The sequence below is a fragment of the Plectropomus leopardus genome, chromosome 14 (genome assembly GCF_026936395.1).
Source record: "Plectropomus leopardus strain MGB_pleo_1.0 chromosome 14, ASM2693639v1, whole genome shotgun sequence".
Lineage (NCBI taxonomy): Eukaryota > Metazoa > Chordata > Actinopteri > Perciformes > Serranidae > Plectropomus > Plectropomus leopardus.
This window is the reverse complement of record NC_142189.1, coordinates 19861574-19875670: the sequence shown is the minus strand read 5'-3', so window position 1 is coordinate 19875670 and position 14097 is coordinate 19861574. Positions and strand designations below refer to the sequence as shown.

General features: G+C 41.5%; 1 protein-coding gene across 4 annotated transcripts in view; it reads right to left on the bottom strand.

The window, feature by feature from the left end:
* The window catches only part of ttll5 (tubulin tyrosine ligase-like family, member 5), a 65376-nt gene that overhangs the window by 20417 nt on the left and 30862 nt on the right, over positions 1 to 14097 (bottom strand). For all 4 annotated transcript variants that reach the window (XM_088087813.1, XM_088087814.1, XM_042500315.2 and 1 more), the window contains exons 16-27: positions 12548 to 12655; positions 12322 to 12413; positions 11688 to 11750; positions 10877 to 11025; positions 10342 to 10597; positions 8715 to 8832; positions 8122 to 8268; positions 7923 to 8014; positions 7646 to 7794; positions 6798 to 7373; positions 6053 to 6240; positions 2434 to 2573 (exon numbers count right to left, since the gene is read on the bottom strand). In XM_088087813.1, coding sequence (XP_087943939.1) covers positions 2434 to 2573; positions 6053 to 6240; positions 6798 to 7373; positions 7646 to 7794; positions 7923 to 8014; positions 8122 to 8268; positions 8715 to 8832; positions 10342 to 10597; positions 10877 to 11025; positions 11688 to 11750; positions 12322 to 12413; positions 12548 to 12655 — 2078 coding nt within the window. The remainder of the gene's footprint in view (positions 1 to 2433; positions 2574 to 6052; positions 6241 to 6797; positions 7374 to 7645; positions 7795 to 7922; positions 8015 to 8121; positions 8269 to 8714; positions 8833 to 10341; positions 10598 to 10876; positions 11026 to 11687; positions 11751 to 12321; positions 12414 to 12547; positions 12656 to 14097) is intronic.

The window sequence follows — 14097 nt, the reverse complement described above, 5'->3', positions numbered from 1 at the left end:
GCCAGTGTGCTTAACAGTTTCAGTATGTTTGGCACAAACTGTCGGGCCGAGTGTAGGGGGGGGGGCGCACAGGAAATTCTGTGTTATAAGAAACAGCGCCGAGGTGAAATCAAGGCAATTTATCCTAATATCTTATTAAAGACATTTCACTGCTATAAGAGGTGAACGCCAAACCAAGGGGCTGGGAGCACTGGGGCACAAGAGAGCTTTTTGTGTTGCAAGCCAGTGACAAATGCAAAGATAAAGAAGGCTGTGTATTTTCTGGAGAGATGTCGAATAAGCTTTCTAATCAGAAAAGCTACTGTGTATTCCTCCTATAAATTGTTAATCTGATATGTGAAAAGCTGAAATGTAAATCTGTACAAAAATGTATTTTGTGATGAATGATGTGCCAAAACAAACCATAGAGGCTGAGATATTTGAAGGAAAATGACTAAATTCAGAAATGAATGATCCAATCAAAGCATTAGAGGTTTAAATTTATATGGGAGATCAAAAGGTGACTTCTGTTTCCCCAGTATCATATATAAAAGCTACGTGAGGCTATCCGCAAAATTATAAATTCTATTAAATTGCTCCTCTCAGTTTGTGGAAATAAAAACATTTTAAAAAGGGAAAAGAAGGCCAGACATTCCTGGAATTCCCTGACAGCTCGATACATAAGGAAGGGCAGGACTGGAAAAACAGAGCCCAAGATCAAGGCCAAGCTGTCTGAGACATTGTCACTCACATATCAGGACAAAAATAAAACTGGAGCGAGCATTGAATGCTTAGTTACCCCTCAGTGAATTTAACCTTCAAATAGCCGTGTTATCATCCTGGCAGGGTACCAAAGAGCATGACCATGTGATCATATTCTGTCCCGTTTCCTTCCTTCTCTCCTCAGGGCAATGTGAGAGGAGTGAGATATGGGGTGAGGAGGCATGGTGTTGGGGGGGGGTTGTCAATAGTTGCAGAGTCTGGAGCAGACAGACTACGTGGGTGTTGACACTGCCCCCCTCACCACCGCCTCCGCCCCGCCAACGCAATGTTTCATGCTGCCAGCATGCTTCACACACTGCCGGCACTCAGCAGCCAATTCTAGTGTTACTTAGCTCCACAAAGCACTATTAAAACGAATGCAAAATGCCCATTTCCAAGGCATGTATTGAACTAGCCTGCCCAGAGGAGCGTTGGCACTCAGCAATCCTTTTCCAAAGACCAACAATCTTCAATCTAAAAATTCATCAGAGACCATTAAAAAAGCATTTAGATTCTATTGAGTGTGACCAAATACACTACCACAATCTAAGTGTCTACAGTAAAGACCTGTGTTAAGTTGATTACACAGAAAATCCTCAGGACATTCATTTGGCCAACGTGTATAATACTTGATAGGTGAACTGCCTCAATCTCAAAAGTAAATAAAAAAAGCAACTCAACTGTAGTTTTTGGACTCTTTCCACCTTATAACAGACTCTGAAAAACAATGACTCTTAATACTAACTACAACGTCTGTGTTGGTGTACATCAGTGCAGCATTTCAGACTCAAGGCTCTCAGAGGAGATATATGCTGTTTTCCTTGGCAGTGAACCCCATTGAGACTGTGGTGCACTATTCCTTCTCTGCTGCCTTGGGGGAGGGCGGATAAATAGTGCACTTGAGCACAATGGTGAAATCTGACCATAAGGGGCACTGGAGTACTTATATGGGCCCAGAGGTGTGGTGTGTGCTAAATGCAAAAGTGGGATCAAAGGGAGGGACCTGTAACAATTTCCACACAAAAATAAAGTCAAACTTATTTAAACAATATTTTTCATAGAATGCTGATGATACTGCTTTATGAAAAATTTGATTCACAGTAGTACAGTTCATGAGTAAAATCACATTTGTTTGTTGTTTTTGATTAGCTGTATCTAAACAAGTTCTCCATCCACACACACGGATACTCAAACGGTGTTCGGTGTAGTAGTACACAAACTGTGGGGAGCATAGGACCACTACAGGTGGGGCGTTTATTACCAGGGGAAACAATGTAGAGTCAAAAAAAAGTTGAATGAATATGATTTATGTAGGAAAAATAAACAAGACTGCTGATGCTATCATGCTTTACTAAAAATTCAACATGGATCCTTTTTTAAAACCCATTGGAATCATCTTTATCTAAGATAGCATGAGGACGAGGAATGTTGAGGCACTCAAAACTAAGTGAGCAGCCCAGCGTGATGAATAAAAGTAAATGTGAAAACACTGAATTTTTAATGACTTTCTAAAGAAGACACTTTCTTCAATAAGGATTAGTCACACAATTTCCAACACCCACTCTGTGCATCCTTAGGTGTACTGCAGAAAAAAGTATTTTTAAAATGCAATTTTCACCCCGAGTTATGCATTAAAGATTTTTTTTTACACCCCCAAAATTTTCCGTGCATATGTCACATTTTTGGACTCACCCTGTGCTGCTACATAGTTCTGTTCCAGTGTGGACAGCTTTCACTGGCCCTTGGGTTGTAGCAGCAGCATGCCGCACTTTAGGGTTCAGTGTGGCGCTCTCTCTGCCCAGCATCCTGTTTGCCAGGTTCAGGTTGGTCAACTGTGGGCAGAGGGGAAAACTTAAACAGATGGTTGAATTCAAACCAATTTCAGCTCATTTTTTTACGTTTACTATATCAGCTATACATGGGTATTCACTGACTAAATCAATGGCAAATACAGTCACTAAAACCAAACTTCCCATTACAACTTTCAGCATCTACAGCAAAATAACTGTTTGATGAATAAGCACTCATATTGTGCTCCTCCCTTCACTGACCACTTCATTCTCTTGTCTCTGGGGGCAGACATGTGAAATGTACATACAGCACATGGCACAGCTAGTCTCCACTCAGCACTAAATCCAGGTGGTCCCACTTCTCCACCACCCCCAACCCCGTCTCCGTCTCTGACAGAATCAGCTATCATCAAAATCAAACTCTGTTTACAACCACATCAGGACGACTGTAACAACTGCACCTCTGTGCTGCTCTGTGCTACCCTGGGAATAATGTCCGGTGGAAGCTAATGGGAGAATAAATTATACAGCTGTGGCGTTTTATTTACTTTATTTTCTCCTGTGCACTAAATAGTCCAATGGGAAAATTGTAAAGCTGCCAAGGCTTGTACAGCATGAAATATGTGTCAGCGTGGTGTTACACAGCCTTGGCTCTAAGATACTTATTAAGGTAGGCTGGGCATTTTCTTTCAAACTGATTTAAATGGACTCAATGAAAACACACGTGGGTGCCAATATTGCTGGGCTTTTGGATGAAATGTCATAAATAATGCAAAGAGATAAGACAAGCGTATCTCCCATGTGTGGCGTAATGTTTACAAATAATAATAATTCTTTGTTACAATGCTCAAGTATGTTTTAGGAGTATCTATACTTCTCTTGAGTTTTTATATTTCTGTCAACTTTCACCTTTACTCCACTATATTTCCTGAATAAAATATGTACTTTTGCTCTCCTGTTTCCCCTAAGCATTGTATATACTAATTACAAAATAGGGAAGGACGGGAGGACAGATGAATGAAGGAGTGGGAACAAAGGGAAACTAGATTTTGTTCTTTAAATCCATTAAGTTAAAAAGAAGGCCTTGTTTTTGTGTAGTGTAATGTGTAATGTTGGCTCAATTTTGAGGTTGGTATATGTTGTGAAAAAATAAACTTCATTCTCCTCAGAATTTCTTGCCGCTTTCTTTTTCATTGACAGCATTTACTTGTACTTTTACTTTTAATACTTCAGTACATTTAATGTTGACATTACTTTTGATACTAAAGTACAGGAAATATCAGATACTGTAAGACTTAAATTCAAGTAACTTCTGATAGGAGATTTTAACTTGAACCAAAGCCAAATATCTTTTACTCAAGTTTGGCTTTCAGGTACCTCCTCCACCACTGTCTACCATCACAAATAGCTCTTTAACAAATAATTTCTAGTGGAGTAGGAACTACAATATTTCCTACTGAAGGGTAATGTAATGGAGTAAAAGTATAAAGTTGCATGAAATTAGAATACAAAAGCAAAAGTGCCTCAAATTGTACTTGAGTACATTATGTGGGTAAATTTACTAAGTTACATTCCAGCACTGGTCAGCAGAGGGATGCACAGTAACTGAAATTACAATAATGGGATCAATGGACCAAGAAAAGCAGCATTTATTTAGCCCACAAATTTAATAATTTAATCATTATAAAGCCTCTAAAACATAATCATCTGAATATGATGATATTCAGGCATTTTGTTATGTTCCTCAAGTTTAACAGCGAAACAGCGAAAACTAAATGTGGACAGCGAAAACTAAATGTTTTTGTGCTCTTGATCACAAAAAACTCAATTCTCAGTAACTTTTTAAATAAACTATTAATAAATGCATAACAAAGAATGTATTAATCTAAATAAAGCAACAAAAAAAGCTTAGTAAAGGTTTAACAGTTGCATAATAGATAGGTTATTTAAATTCAATACATGATTACTATTATAAACAATTCATAACTCATAAGGCTTTTCATAAAAGTTTCATATAAGTGCTTATACATGTCTTATAATCTAACAATAGACATGATTGTAATGATATTGTTAAGACTTATTGTTGTCTTATTAATACATAATAATGTTAATAAGGATTTTATAAGGCCTACAAGATGCTTATTACATATTATCTAATGCTTATTATAAGGAGCGTAATTTAAGGCGCTACCAAATTTTCCCTCACGTAAGTGAATAGAAAAACTACGAAAATACTGGTGAATCAAGAAATTAGTGGGTACAAACAAAATAAGAACAAACTGTGGATTAGAACAAAAATAAGGAAAAATTTGTTCATTTTTCACATCCCGCTTGAGGCCCAATATTTCAAGAGCGTCTTATAATAATGCACTGGACATGAACATACACACATGCTGGAAGGATTCGTATCCACGCACCACAGCGTAGGAGTATATTCATTTCATTAAAGGTGACTATGCCTGGCTTTACTCAGTTTTAGTTTGTTTTGTGTACATGTGGTTGAGCATGAGAGTGAGTAATTACTTAAACCTTAAAGGTCAGCTAGTGCAACAGGGTGTTGTTCGTGTTTACAACGTTCTCCATTGAGTCCACGAGTGATTTAATGACTTCAAATCTGAGCCCTAAGAAAAACACAAAATGCACTCTGAGCCTTTAAGTGCAAAACACTGGACTATTTTACTCTGCAAAATAAACTGCTGCCATGCCCAGGATTAACTACTCATAAGAAATACAGCAAACACCTTTCAGATAGACAGAATAATGTACAGTCAGAAGGAAGCTGTAAAATCTGCAGTCTGTGTGGTCTGGTGCCATCACAAAAAACCTTGACAGAAAAAATCCAGTGAGGCAGAGGAGGTGAAAGAGGAGGAGAAAGGAAAGGTTGAGGGGCTCCCCACGACGCCGAATGACAAACCTCTGGGGAATATAGGAGAAAGTGGTGATGGAGCCAACGGAGCTGCCGCCTCTCTGCTCGGTGCCAATTTGCTACATTCCTCTATTTATAAGCATCAATTACCACAAAAAAGTGGCTGCTTGTTAAGTATCAACAGAAATCACTCCCCCATGGTGCATCTGATAATGAGACCTCACACAGAGCGGAGGCTCGATGCGGCTCACCACTGTTTAGGCCAGCCAGCTTCAAACCCCGGTTCCAGACCCACCCCCGCACCAACCCCAGCCCACAGACTGCAGGCGAGCTGAGGACTGAGGGAGGAAGGTGCACGGTGCGAGGCAGCAGACCCTCCGGCTCCAACGGGTCTGCTGAACGAATGAGCAGCGAGATGCCGCCAATCAGCATGGGGTCAGAGCCAGGTTTACGCATCAACAAAGAGAAATATCAGAGACCTCACAGTGAGAGACTACTGCAGTGGGGCCCAGATTCTTCTTCCTTACATGAAACAGATCAGTTTACAGTTGCTTAACAACTCAACATAACTTGCTAGCACAATGGAGCTTCCTGCTCCAGGTGGGCGTAGCTGCTGGCTCAGTGGGCTGTGGAGGTAAGAACATAATGAACTCACGTGCTGTGTCAGCAGGTTGATGTGACTGGAGCTGGCATAGTGGCGAGCAACCTGCTTGTCAGCCAGCTTTTGCAGGGCTGAGATGAAGGCCTGCTGGTTAGACTGGGCCTGGGAAGACAGGGAGTTTAGCTCCTTCAGTGTCCCAGCTGAGTTTGACTTCAGCTTACTGGAACTGCTCCTCTTGATCACTGACACACAGAATAACAAAAGACAACTGTAGGAACACGAAACTGAATTTGATAAACAACAGCATGCCGAATAGAGAGTTTCAGCATTCCCAAACCTTTTTACGAATACATTTCCATAACTTTTCCAAAATATTTCACCCCATGTCTATGACTTTATTCAAGTAGTTCCCAGTGACTATTCACATATCTTATGTCCTAAAATCTCAGTGTGAAACCCTTCGTTAACCTGCTACATGACAGCTTTTTGGCATTTACCAGTTTCTCCCCTGATGTGACAGCATGTTCGTTTCCCCCCCAAAATGGGCACAGCCTTCACAATGATGTGGTGCTTGTCTGTTCTATGTGTATAGACTCTAGTGACGTTTCAACGGCCATGCAGTGCAGCACTAGATTTTAAATATTAGGAACATATTTTAAAAGATAGCCAAAACAACGTATATTAAAAACTTTTCCAAAACATTCTGTTCACTCCAAACCATTTCCAGGCTTAGAAAAAGTTTTTTCAAATTCCATAATTTTTTCAGGAATTTCATGAGCGTGGGAACCCTGGAGTTTACCTTGGCCTGCAGAGGTGGGTCTGGAGAGCTTCTGGCTATAGATGTGCGTGGCACTCGGGATGGAAGAGGCGGCTCCAGAGCTGGGCGTTGATGAGGTAAAGGACTGAATCCTTCTGAGCACCTGGGTTGGCTGCCCAGTACAGACTGTGTTGTAGCCAGTGGAAACAGCTGTCCACATTGCTCTCGGCGGCTGCGTGACCACCAGGGCAGGAGTGTACGCAGGAGGGTCAGATAGAGTCTCAGAATGGCAGAACTGAGACTTTGCCAAGGACTGTGCATAGGACGGTGGCTGAGGAGGTGGCGGTGGTGGCGGACAATGGAGAGGCAGGGACGTTGGGGCAGAGGAGCAGTGCTGCGGATGAATATGTGAGCATTCTAAAGTGACAGGAAAGCTGGAGCAGTGCTGAGAGGCCTGGACCTCTGGCTGGATTTTACCAGCTCTAAATGCTGCGTGTTGGTCATCAGTGCGGACAGAAGGCTGACTCTCCGTGGCCTTCATGTCTGGGTCACTGCTGACTTTCCCTGTGGAGAGCGAGGACTCTGAAGCGCTGGAATCCTTTTTGGCCACAGGCAGAGCTGTTCAAAGCAAGAAAGAAGCCAGAGCTTCCTTTATCATCGGTTAGCCATTCCTCAGCTCTGACACACATTTGTTTTCCCCCCGATGAGCGCTAATCGTTTGAAGCTGACCTTTTCTTTACCCCTGATGACTCAACCTTTTTTTCCCTTTACTTTTTTTGGGTTTACAAATCTAAATAATTCCTGTTTACTGTGCTTGAAAGATAAAATATTAAACATAAAACAGACCTTCTGAAAAAAAATGTGGAAAAAAACACACAGGAGGAACTCACTTTTGGAATTCTCACAGTTGCTTGAATCTCCTGAGGCGTTTACTTCATGAACGTCTTTCTTAACGCTCCTGACTTTTGTTCCGAGGAAGACGGTGGCTGATTTATTTTTCTGTGTGTAGAATGTCAGTACTTCCTCCAGATCGTTTTCACTGTTGAAAGAAAAGAAGATAAATGTGTATAGCAGATTGAGATCACTCTTCAGTCAGTAGCATATATAAGGGGAACAGTAGGGAGCCAAGCACTGAACAATAGTCAGTGGACTTGCCAATTCACTAACCTCGCTGCAGTGATGTACTCCTCAAACACACTCGGGTTTACACAATGATCCTCTTTGCTGCTCTCCTGTTTTTTCACCATATGTTCAGTCTCCTGAGAAGATAGGAAAGTATCAGGCGGCAGGTTTACTCAATGTGCATAATGTTATCCATGTTTGCATCATGTCTCAGACATGCGATTCAGTGGTGAAGTCTGGGCACCTTATTGTAACAGTGGATAAACTCTCCTAGCTGGTGGGACAGGATGCGTCTGCGGTCTTGGAGTGGAAGCTGGCGACTGGGCAAGACCACCTTAATGTCTTGTTGAAGGTTACTGGCGGCTCTTCTCAGGAAGCGAATCACCAGCTCCTGTGCAGACAAAAACAAAACATTGAGGAGAAATATTTTATTATCACTTCCCTGAATCGCTGACTCATCCAGCTGCACCTCTTCAAGCTGCCTGTGTTTTCGCCGCCTTTCAAAACACTGAGAGCTTTGAATGTAACAGCCTAGAAACCGACTTGAATTTACATTGATTTTCCCAAAAGGTTTGAGGCCACTGATGATGATGATGATGTATGCCATAACAATGCAGACTTTCCAATCAGGCTCACTCTTATACAGACCACGTTTTCCTTAGATGTGGCCACAAAATGCCTCGTACACATTTCAGCTACAGCCAGGGTACATATGAGTAACAGAATAATACTAATTAGAGGAAATCTGGCATACATATACATACAAGGGGAAACAATGCCCCAGGGTATTCCATCCATGTCCATTTATTGGGAAAAGTAGATTTAAAATGGTTGTACCATTTGGTCGTTGTCCTTGTCTGGCCAAGCTGGGATGGTGTTGGCCCTGCTTTCTGCCAACAGTCTTTGCTGCACTCGCTGCAGGTATGAGGAAAAGGCCATCCGGGCCTGCACTTTACTGGAGAGGAGAGAGAGGAAAATCAAGAATTGCATAGGTAAGGCACTGGAAAGACAGATCAACAGTTCATAATTAACATTTTTCACTAAGTCCTCTGCTTGTGGCATTGGAATATGTGATACATCTGTTACAACACAAAAAACAAGCAGTTATTCTCATTCACACGCTCATTAGCTGACATGTCATCCAGAAAAGAAAAAAAGAGAGAGAGAGAGCAACGATGAAGGTATGTATTGCTTTCAGCCAAAAGTTGTTGAAACACAGAGTATCTTGTCCTTCAATGGTATCAGAAAAATAAACTGGATGAACCTAGAAAAAGAACTGTCAGAACACTGTAGTAAAAAAAAAAAAAAGTGTTTTGGAAAAATCTGTCAAACACAAACAATGATATGCTGTACTATAATTTCCCTGCTTCATGCGCACTCCTGGCAAGCACTGAGGAATTTCTACAAACTCAGACTTGTTTTTGTAATTCCACCTCAAATTATAATTTCAGGCACACTTTTAAAATCAACATCAGACCACAGCTTTTGTTGCACCTGGGAATATCAGTATGTAAAGTGTGTCATATGACAGTATATAGAAATATGATATCCTTATTTGTACTGAAGAATACATAAAAAGTGAGGATGTTTTTATACTCTGAAAACTGTAATGTTGATATCATTTTGACACAACTCCCTTCAATCCTCACTCAGTTAAAATTCAATCTGTAGCTACCAGAGAATAGGTTAGTATTTATGGAAAAAAAGGTAACAATATTTAGCTTTCTTGAACAACAATTATGAACCTTAGCACTTAAAGTTCAAAGTATCTCAGTTGTCCCTTACAGGGAAGTTGGTTTGCAACACACCAATACTGATGGACAACAACAACAGGACACAGTGACACACCACAGTGGGTTTCAGTGGGAGATTCTACAGCATTCAGGTCAAAAATAATACAGTAAACATTGAAAGTAATCAGTGCAAATGAGCCGTCTGCGAGAAGTAGGCACTTTTGACAGAAAGCTGCAGAGCTCCAGGCTTTACCGTACATTGTGCTGGGTCTAAAAGTTTGTTTTCACTCCCTCCCGCAGCACCTGTTTCTCTTATCTGTCGATCAGCGTGGACTGGATCGACAATTTTTTATTATTCGCCCTATGACTGAAACTCCTCAAACTGCTACTGAGGAACCTTCCACCTCATTGTGGTAGCACTTTAGACTCTCTGGCACAAAAAAAACATGAAATTACATTAGTTGACCCAAAATTTAGAAAGCAAGTCACAGACAGTAGATCCACCCGTGGTGAGCAAAGAAACATATTGATGCAGGTAGTAGTACATAAAAGTAATGCTCAAACAAACTGATCAAAACAGAACATCTGTATGGAGGTCTTTAATTTCTTGTTATCCTCTTTGATAGGTGTATTAGTGCACTTCATATTTCTCCTTTTTAAATAGGGAAGGATTGAGAAGAAAATAAAGTGAGGGAGACAGATGAGAGGAGCGGCCCAGAACACAGACTGACCTGAGGTCCCACCCCTGCTGAAGGATGTTGAGCAGGTTGACTCTGGGCCTGGCATTGTGCGTGGCTGCCTCTGAGCTGGACAGAGCCTCACCGTGGCAGCACTCCAATGGTGTGGCCACTTGTTTTCTTTGCTCTGCTCCCAACGCCCTGTGTGAGACTGGCTCGAGAGCTTGTTTCACCTCCTCTCTTTCCTCCTGGGCACACTCCTCTCCCTCCTGACTGCTGGTCTCCATCGGGGAGGCCTTGGATTCCTTCCCTGAGGTATGCAGCGTTGCAAAGGGAAGACAAATGTTCGTTGCATCACCGGCATTTTGGATAAAATAAACGCATGCACTCAAAATAGGGTTTCTATTGTTGCTGCAAAGAAATGAAGTCATTTATAGTCATATTTGGCCAACCTTACCGTGACACAGGGGAGTTATTTATTGGAAACAAACATGCATTAGCGTGTGTTGTTGTCCTACTTAGCTGCACTCGCCTCAGTTATAGAAAAAAAAGCTGTTTCCTGAATTGCGGCAGAACACATCAGACCTACCCAATTTCTTCTTCCTTTCAGCAGAGCGATGAGTCAGGTGGCGTTGTCTCCTCTTACGTGCCTCCAGAGACAGCAGCTTCCTCTCGTACTGGACAACGTGACAGCCATGGACAGCGTCCACCTGCAGCTGCACATTCCCGTTCACATTCCTGAGAGACAGCACATGACGTGTCAACACAATGGTAATAACAACAACTGTAATGATTTATATGTGTATCAACAACAATTACAAAGCAGAGCAAAAGTTATAAATTTCAACTTTAACTGGAGCCAGCTCTCAAAAAGATTAGTGTGTAGCTTGTCCAGAAGTTGATGTGAGAGACAGCGATGGTCCAAAGGAGAAAGGATAAATGGCAAATAATAACAGCAACTGAGGTCTTATAGCAACAAACGTTCCCTTAATCTGGCTACCTAACGAATACGGAAAAATCATAAATGGGCTTAGTTGGGGGCCAAATCGGCCAGACAACATTGAGCAATAGTCAAAGCTGCGGTTTAAAACTTGAAAGCCCATACTGATTCAAATGACATAAATGCATGCTGTATTACAATAACAAAAATGTGGTTCAACAAAAAAAAAAGGCACAGTTCATCTATAATCGTCTTTCCCCTCCTGCCCCCAAATCGACGCCACAATGCCACATAGACATCGGGCGCGCTGGAAAAGTTGACTGTACAACGTCTCTTCAGCTGTTCAGCTCTCACCTATCCAATCGAGAGACCAAACAAACGCCACGTTAGAATCCAAACGTTTCCACAAACTGATGGAGAGATTTATTCCCCAATTCCCGACCACAATGGAAATGCTTACCTTCCATGGAAAAGTCTGTTTGCCAGCATGTAGTTCATTGATGTCTTGGACTCCAGATATCCACTGAGAGGAGAAGATAATAAGCAAATCATAATAATCATAAAGGCAGGATCCCCGATGAGCCTCGGCCTCTTTATTTGCGGCAAATGTGTTAAAAACAAGGCTGCTGTGATATAGCTACTCTGGAAGCAGCCGCTGTTGAATGCACCAGTAATTCCCCAGACCGCCCAATAATATGCTTTTAAATATGCCACAAAATCCCTGCTGCTAAGAGAGCCATGGATCTAATCAAGCAACAAATCCTCGTATAACAATATGAATTGGAAGCACAAAAACAGACTTCCTCTCTAATAGGGGCCGCCGTTTCAACATAAAGTCGCTGTCCGACATAAGCCTTTGTTGGAACATAATACACAGAGTTCAACAAATACTGACTGTTGCTACACCTTAGTCTGCTGGTTCAATTAGTGACAGGCGAGAGGAGTCGTACGGTCTGGCTATAGGCTCTGATTGCATTACTTTAGCCTAAGTGCCCCTACTTATTTGAAGACAGTATTAATATTGAGTCCCATTACAGAGAAACACCCCTTTGAGATTACATGTGATATGTAGGTTCCTTCTTGGCTCAGCTTACCTGTAGAGCTCCCATGTTTCTGCAGTGGGGAAGATCCTGACAAAGCCTCCACGTCTCTCGTACTCTTCCTTTATCCTCCTCAGCACTTTGATCTATTGGCGAAAGAGAACAAAAGATGAATTTGAAACCGTTTTAAAGAGTTACTGTACTTTCAGATTCCAATAATGTCTTAATTCACAAAATCACACACATCATGTCACAAACAATGCCATTGTTAAGGCCCTACCTCCTCAGCAGTCAAGCTCAGAGTGCTGTCTCCCTGACCTTGTTTAGGTCCTGGCTTGTCTTTCGATCCTTCTGTTTCTGAGTTACTGGCTGATGTGGGCCTCTGTCGCTACAGGGGAGAAGAGTAGAGACAGTATCACTCTCAACTAACGCCAACCATGTATTGTCATTTCTCTTTTCAGCAAAGCCATGTGCAAATGTTTGTGAGTTATTTCTTAGGAATTTAAAGGGAAACTTCACTATATGGAACCTGTACTCTATTTCCCCATGGTTTTGTGTCTAAGTGAGTTATATAGACAACAATGTGACAACAAATTGGCCCAGTATTGCTACAGCTGCAGTGGTGAAAAGACTGCAAAGTACAGTAATCCTCAAGTGCAACTGTGCAACTCCTATTTATGTCCACTTAGTGTTTTTTTTGCCACTGACAGGCTCAGATTGTTATAACTGTCTGACAACATTAGAGAAAGGATCCCTACTGAGAAATGAAACATTTTTCCTACGGTTTGCTGATCCCGTCTGTTTTGTTAGTGTGTGTAACCAAATCTTGCTTAAGGATAAGTCAGCATCTAAAATCTAAGAGACTTTTCCCCATTTTCAAAATCAGCTAAATATTCAGCCATGACATAAAAATGTTTTAGATAACAATAAGCTACGCTTTCTGTACTTTAACTCAACAAACTCTTTCCAGCACTCCTCTCCAACTCTCACTAACATTTCCACTGTTGTTTTTCCTACAACAAGTCACCTCTTGCGAGATTTCAGAACAAGATTTCTCCTTGAGCAAGACTTGGTCACAATAACAAACAGACTAGCATAAGGTAATAAAAAAGTTTTTATTTCTCTGCAGGGTCTTTCCTGTAACGTTTTAAAACACTTATAATAACTTTCTGAGCCTGTCAGTGGTTAAAACAAGCACTTTTAGTGAACAAAAACCACTTTTGCTGCTGCGGCTTGAGCTGTCTCTCTCAATACGGGACCAATTTCAAAAATTGTTGTTTCCATAAATCACTTAAACACAAAAACATGGGAAAATAGGGCCCAGGTTGAAAAATACCAATTTACCTTAAGTATGCTTAAGGTTGTATAGTAGTTACAATCCTTCCATTTTTAGTAAAGACGCTGTCTGTTACTGACTACCTACTGAAACGTGAAACACAATTCTCATTTATGAATGGAAAATGTGCAGACTGAAGCTTGAGCAACAAAATTAAAAAAAAATACCCTGTCTCCTTTTCTCCCTGTCACATAAACGAAGCATTTTTGTTATGCGCTGGCATTCCTGGCTGCCTCCCCCACTGCATGCACTACCAGGCTGTGATTGACAACTTTGGCATGCAGGTTGGAGCCCGGGCCAGACAGAGGGGCACAACCCCACAGAATCGCATACAGAATTTGTCATCTAAATAGCAGGGGGATTACATTTAATTTGTCTGACGCGACTGGGGGGATACAAAGGCAGCCAAAAAGTGACAAGGCCTAATCCTTCAGAAAAAGACTCATCTGTTGCCCCTCATCAGAGTAAAGGGAGAGTGAAGGTTTTCTGAAGGT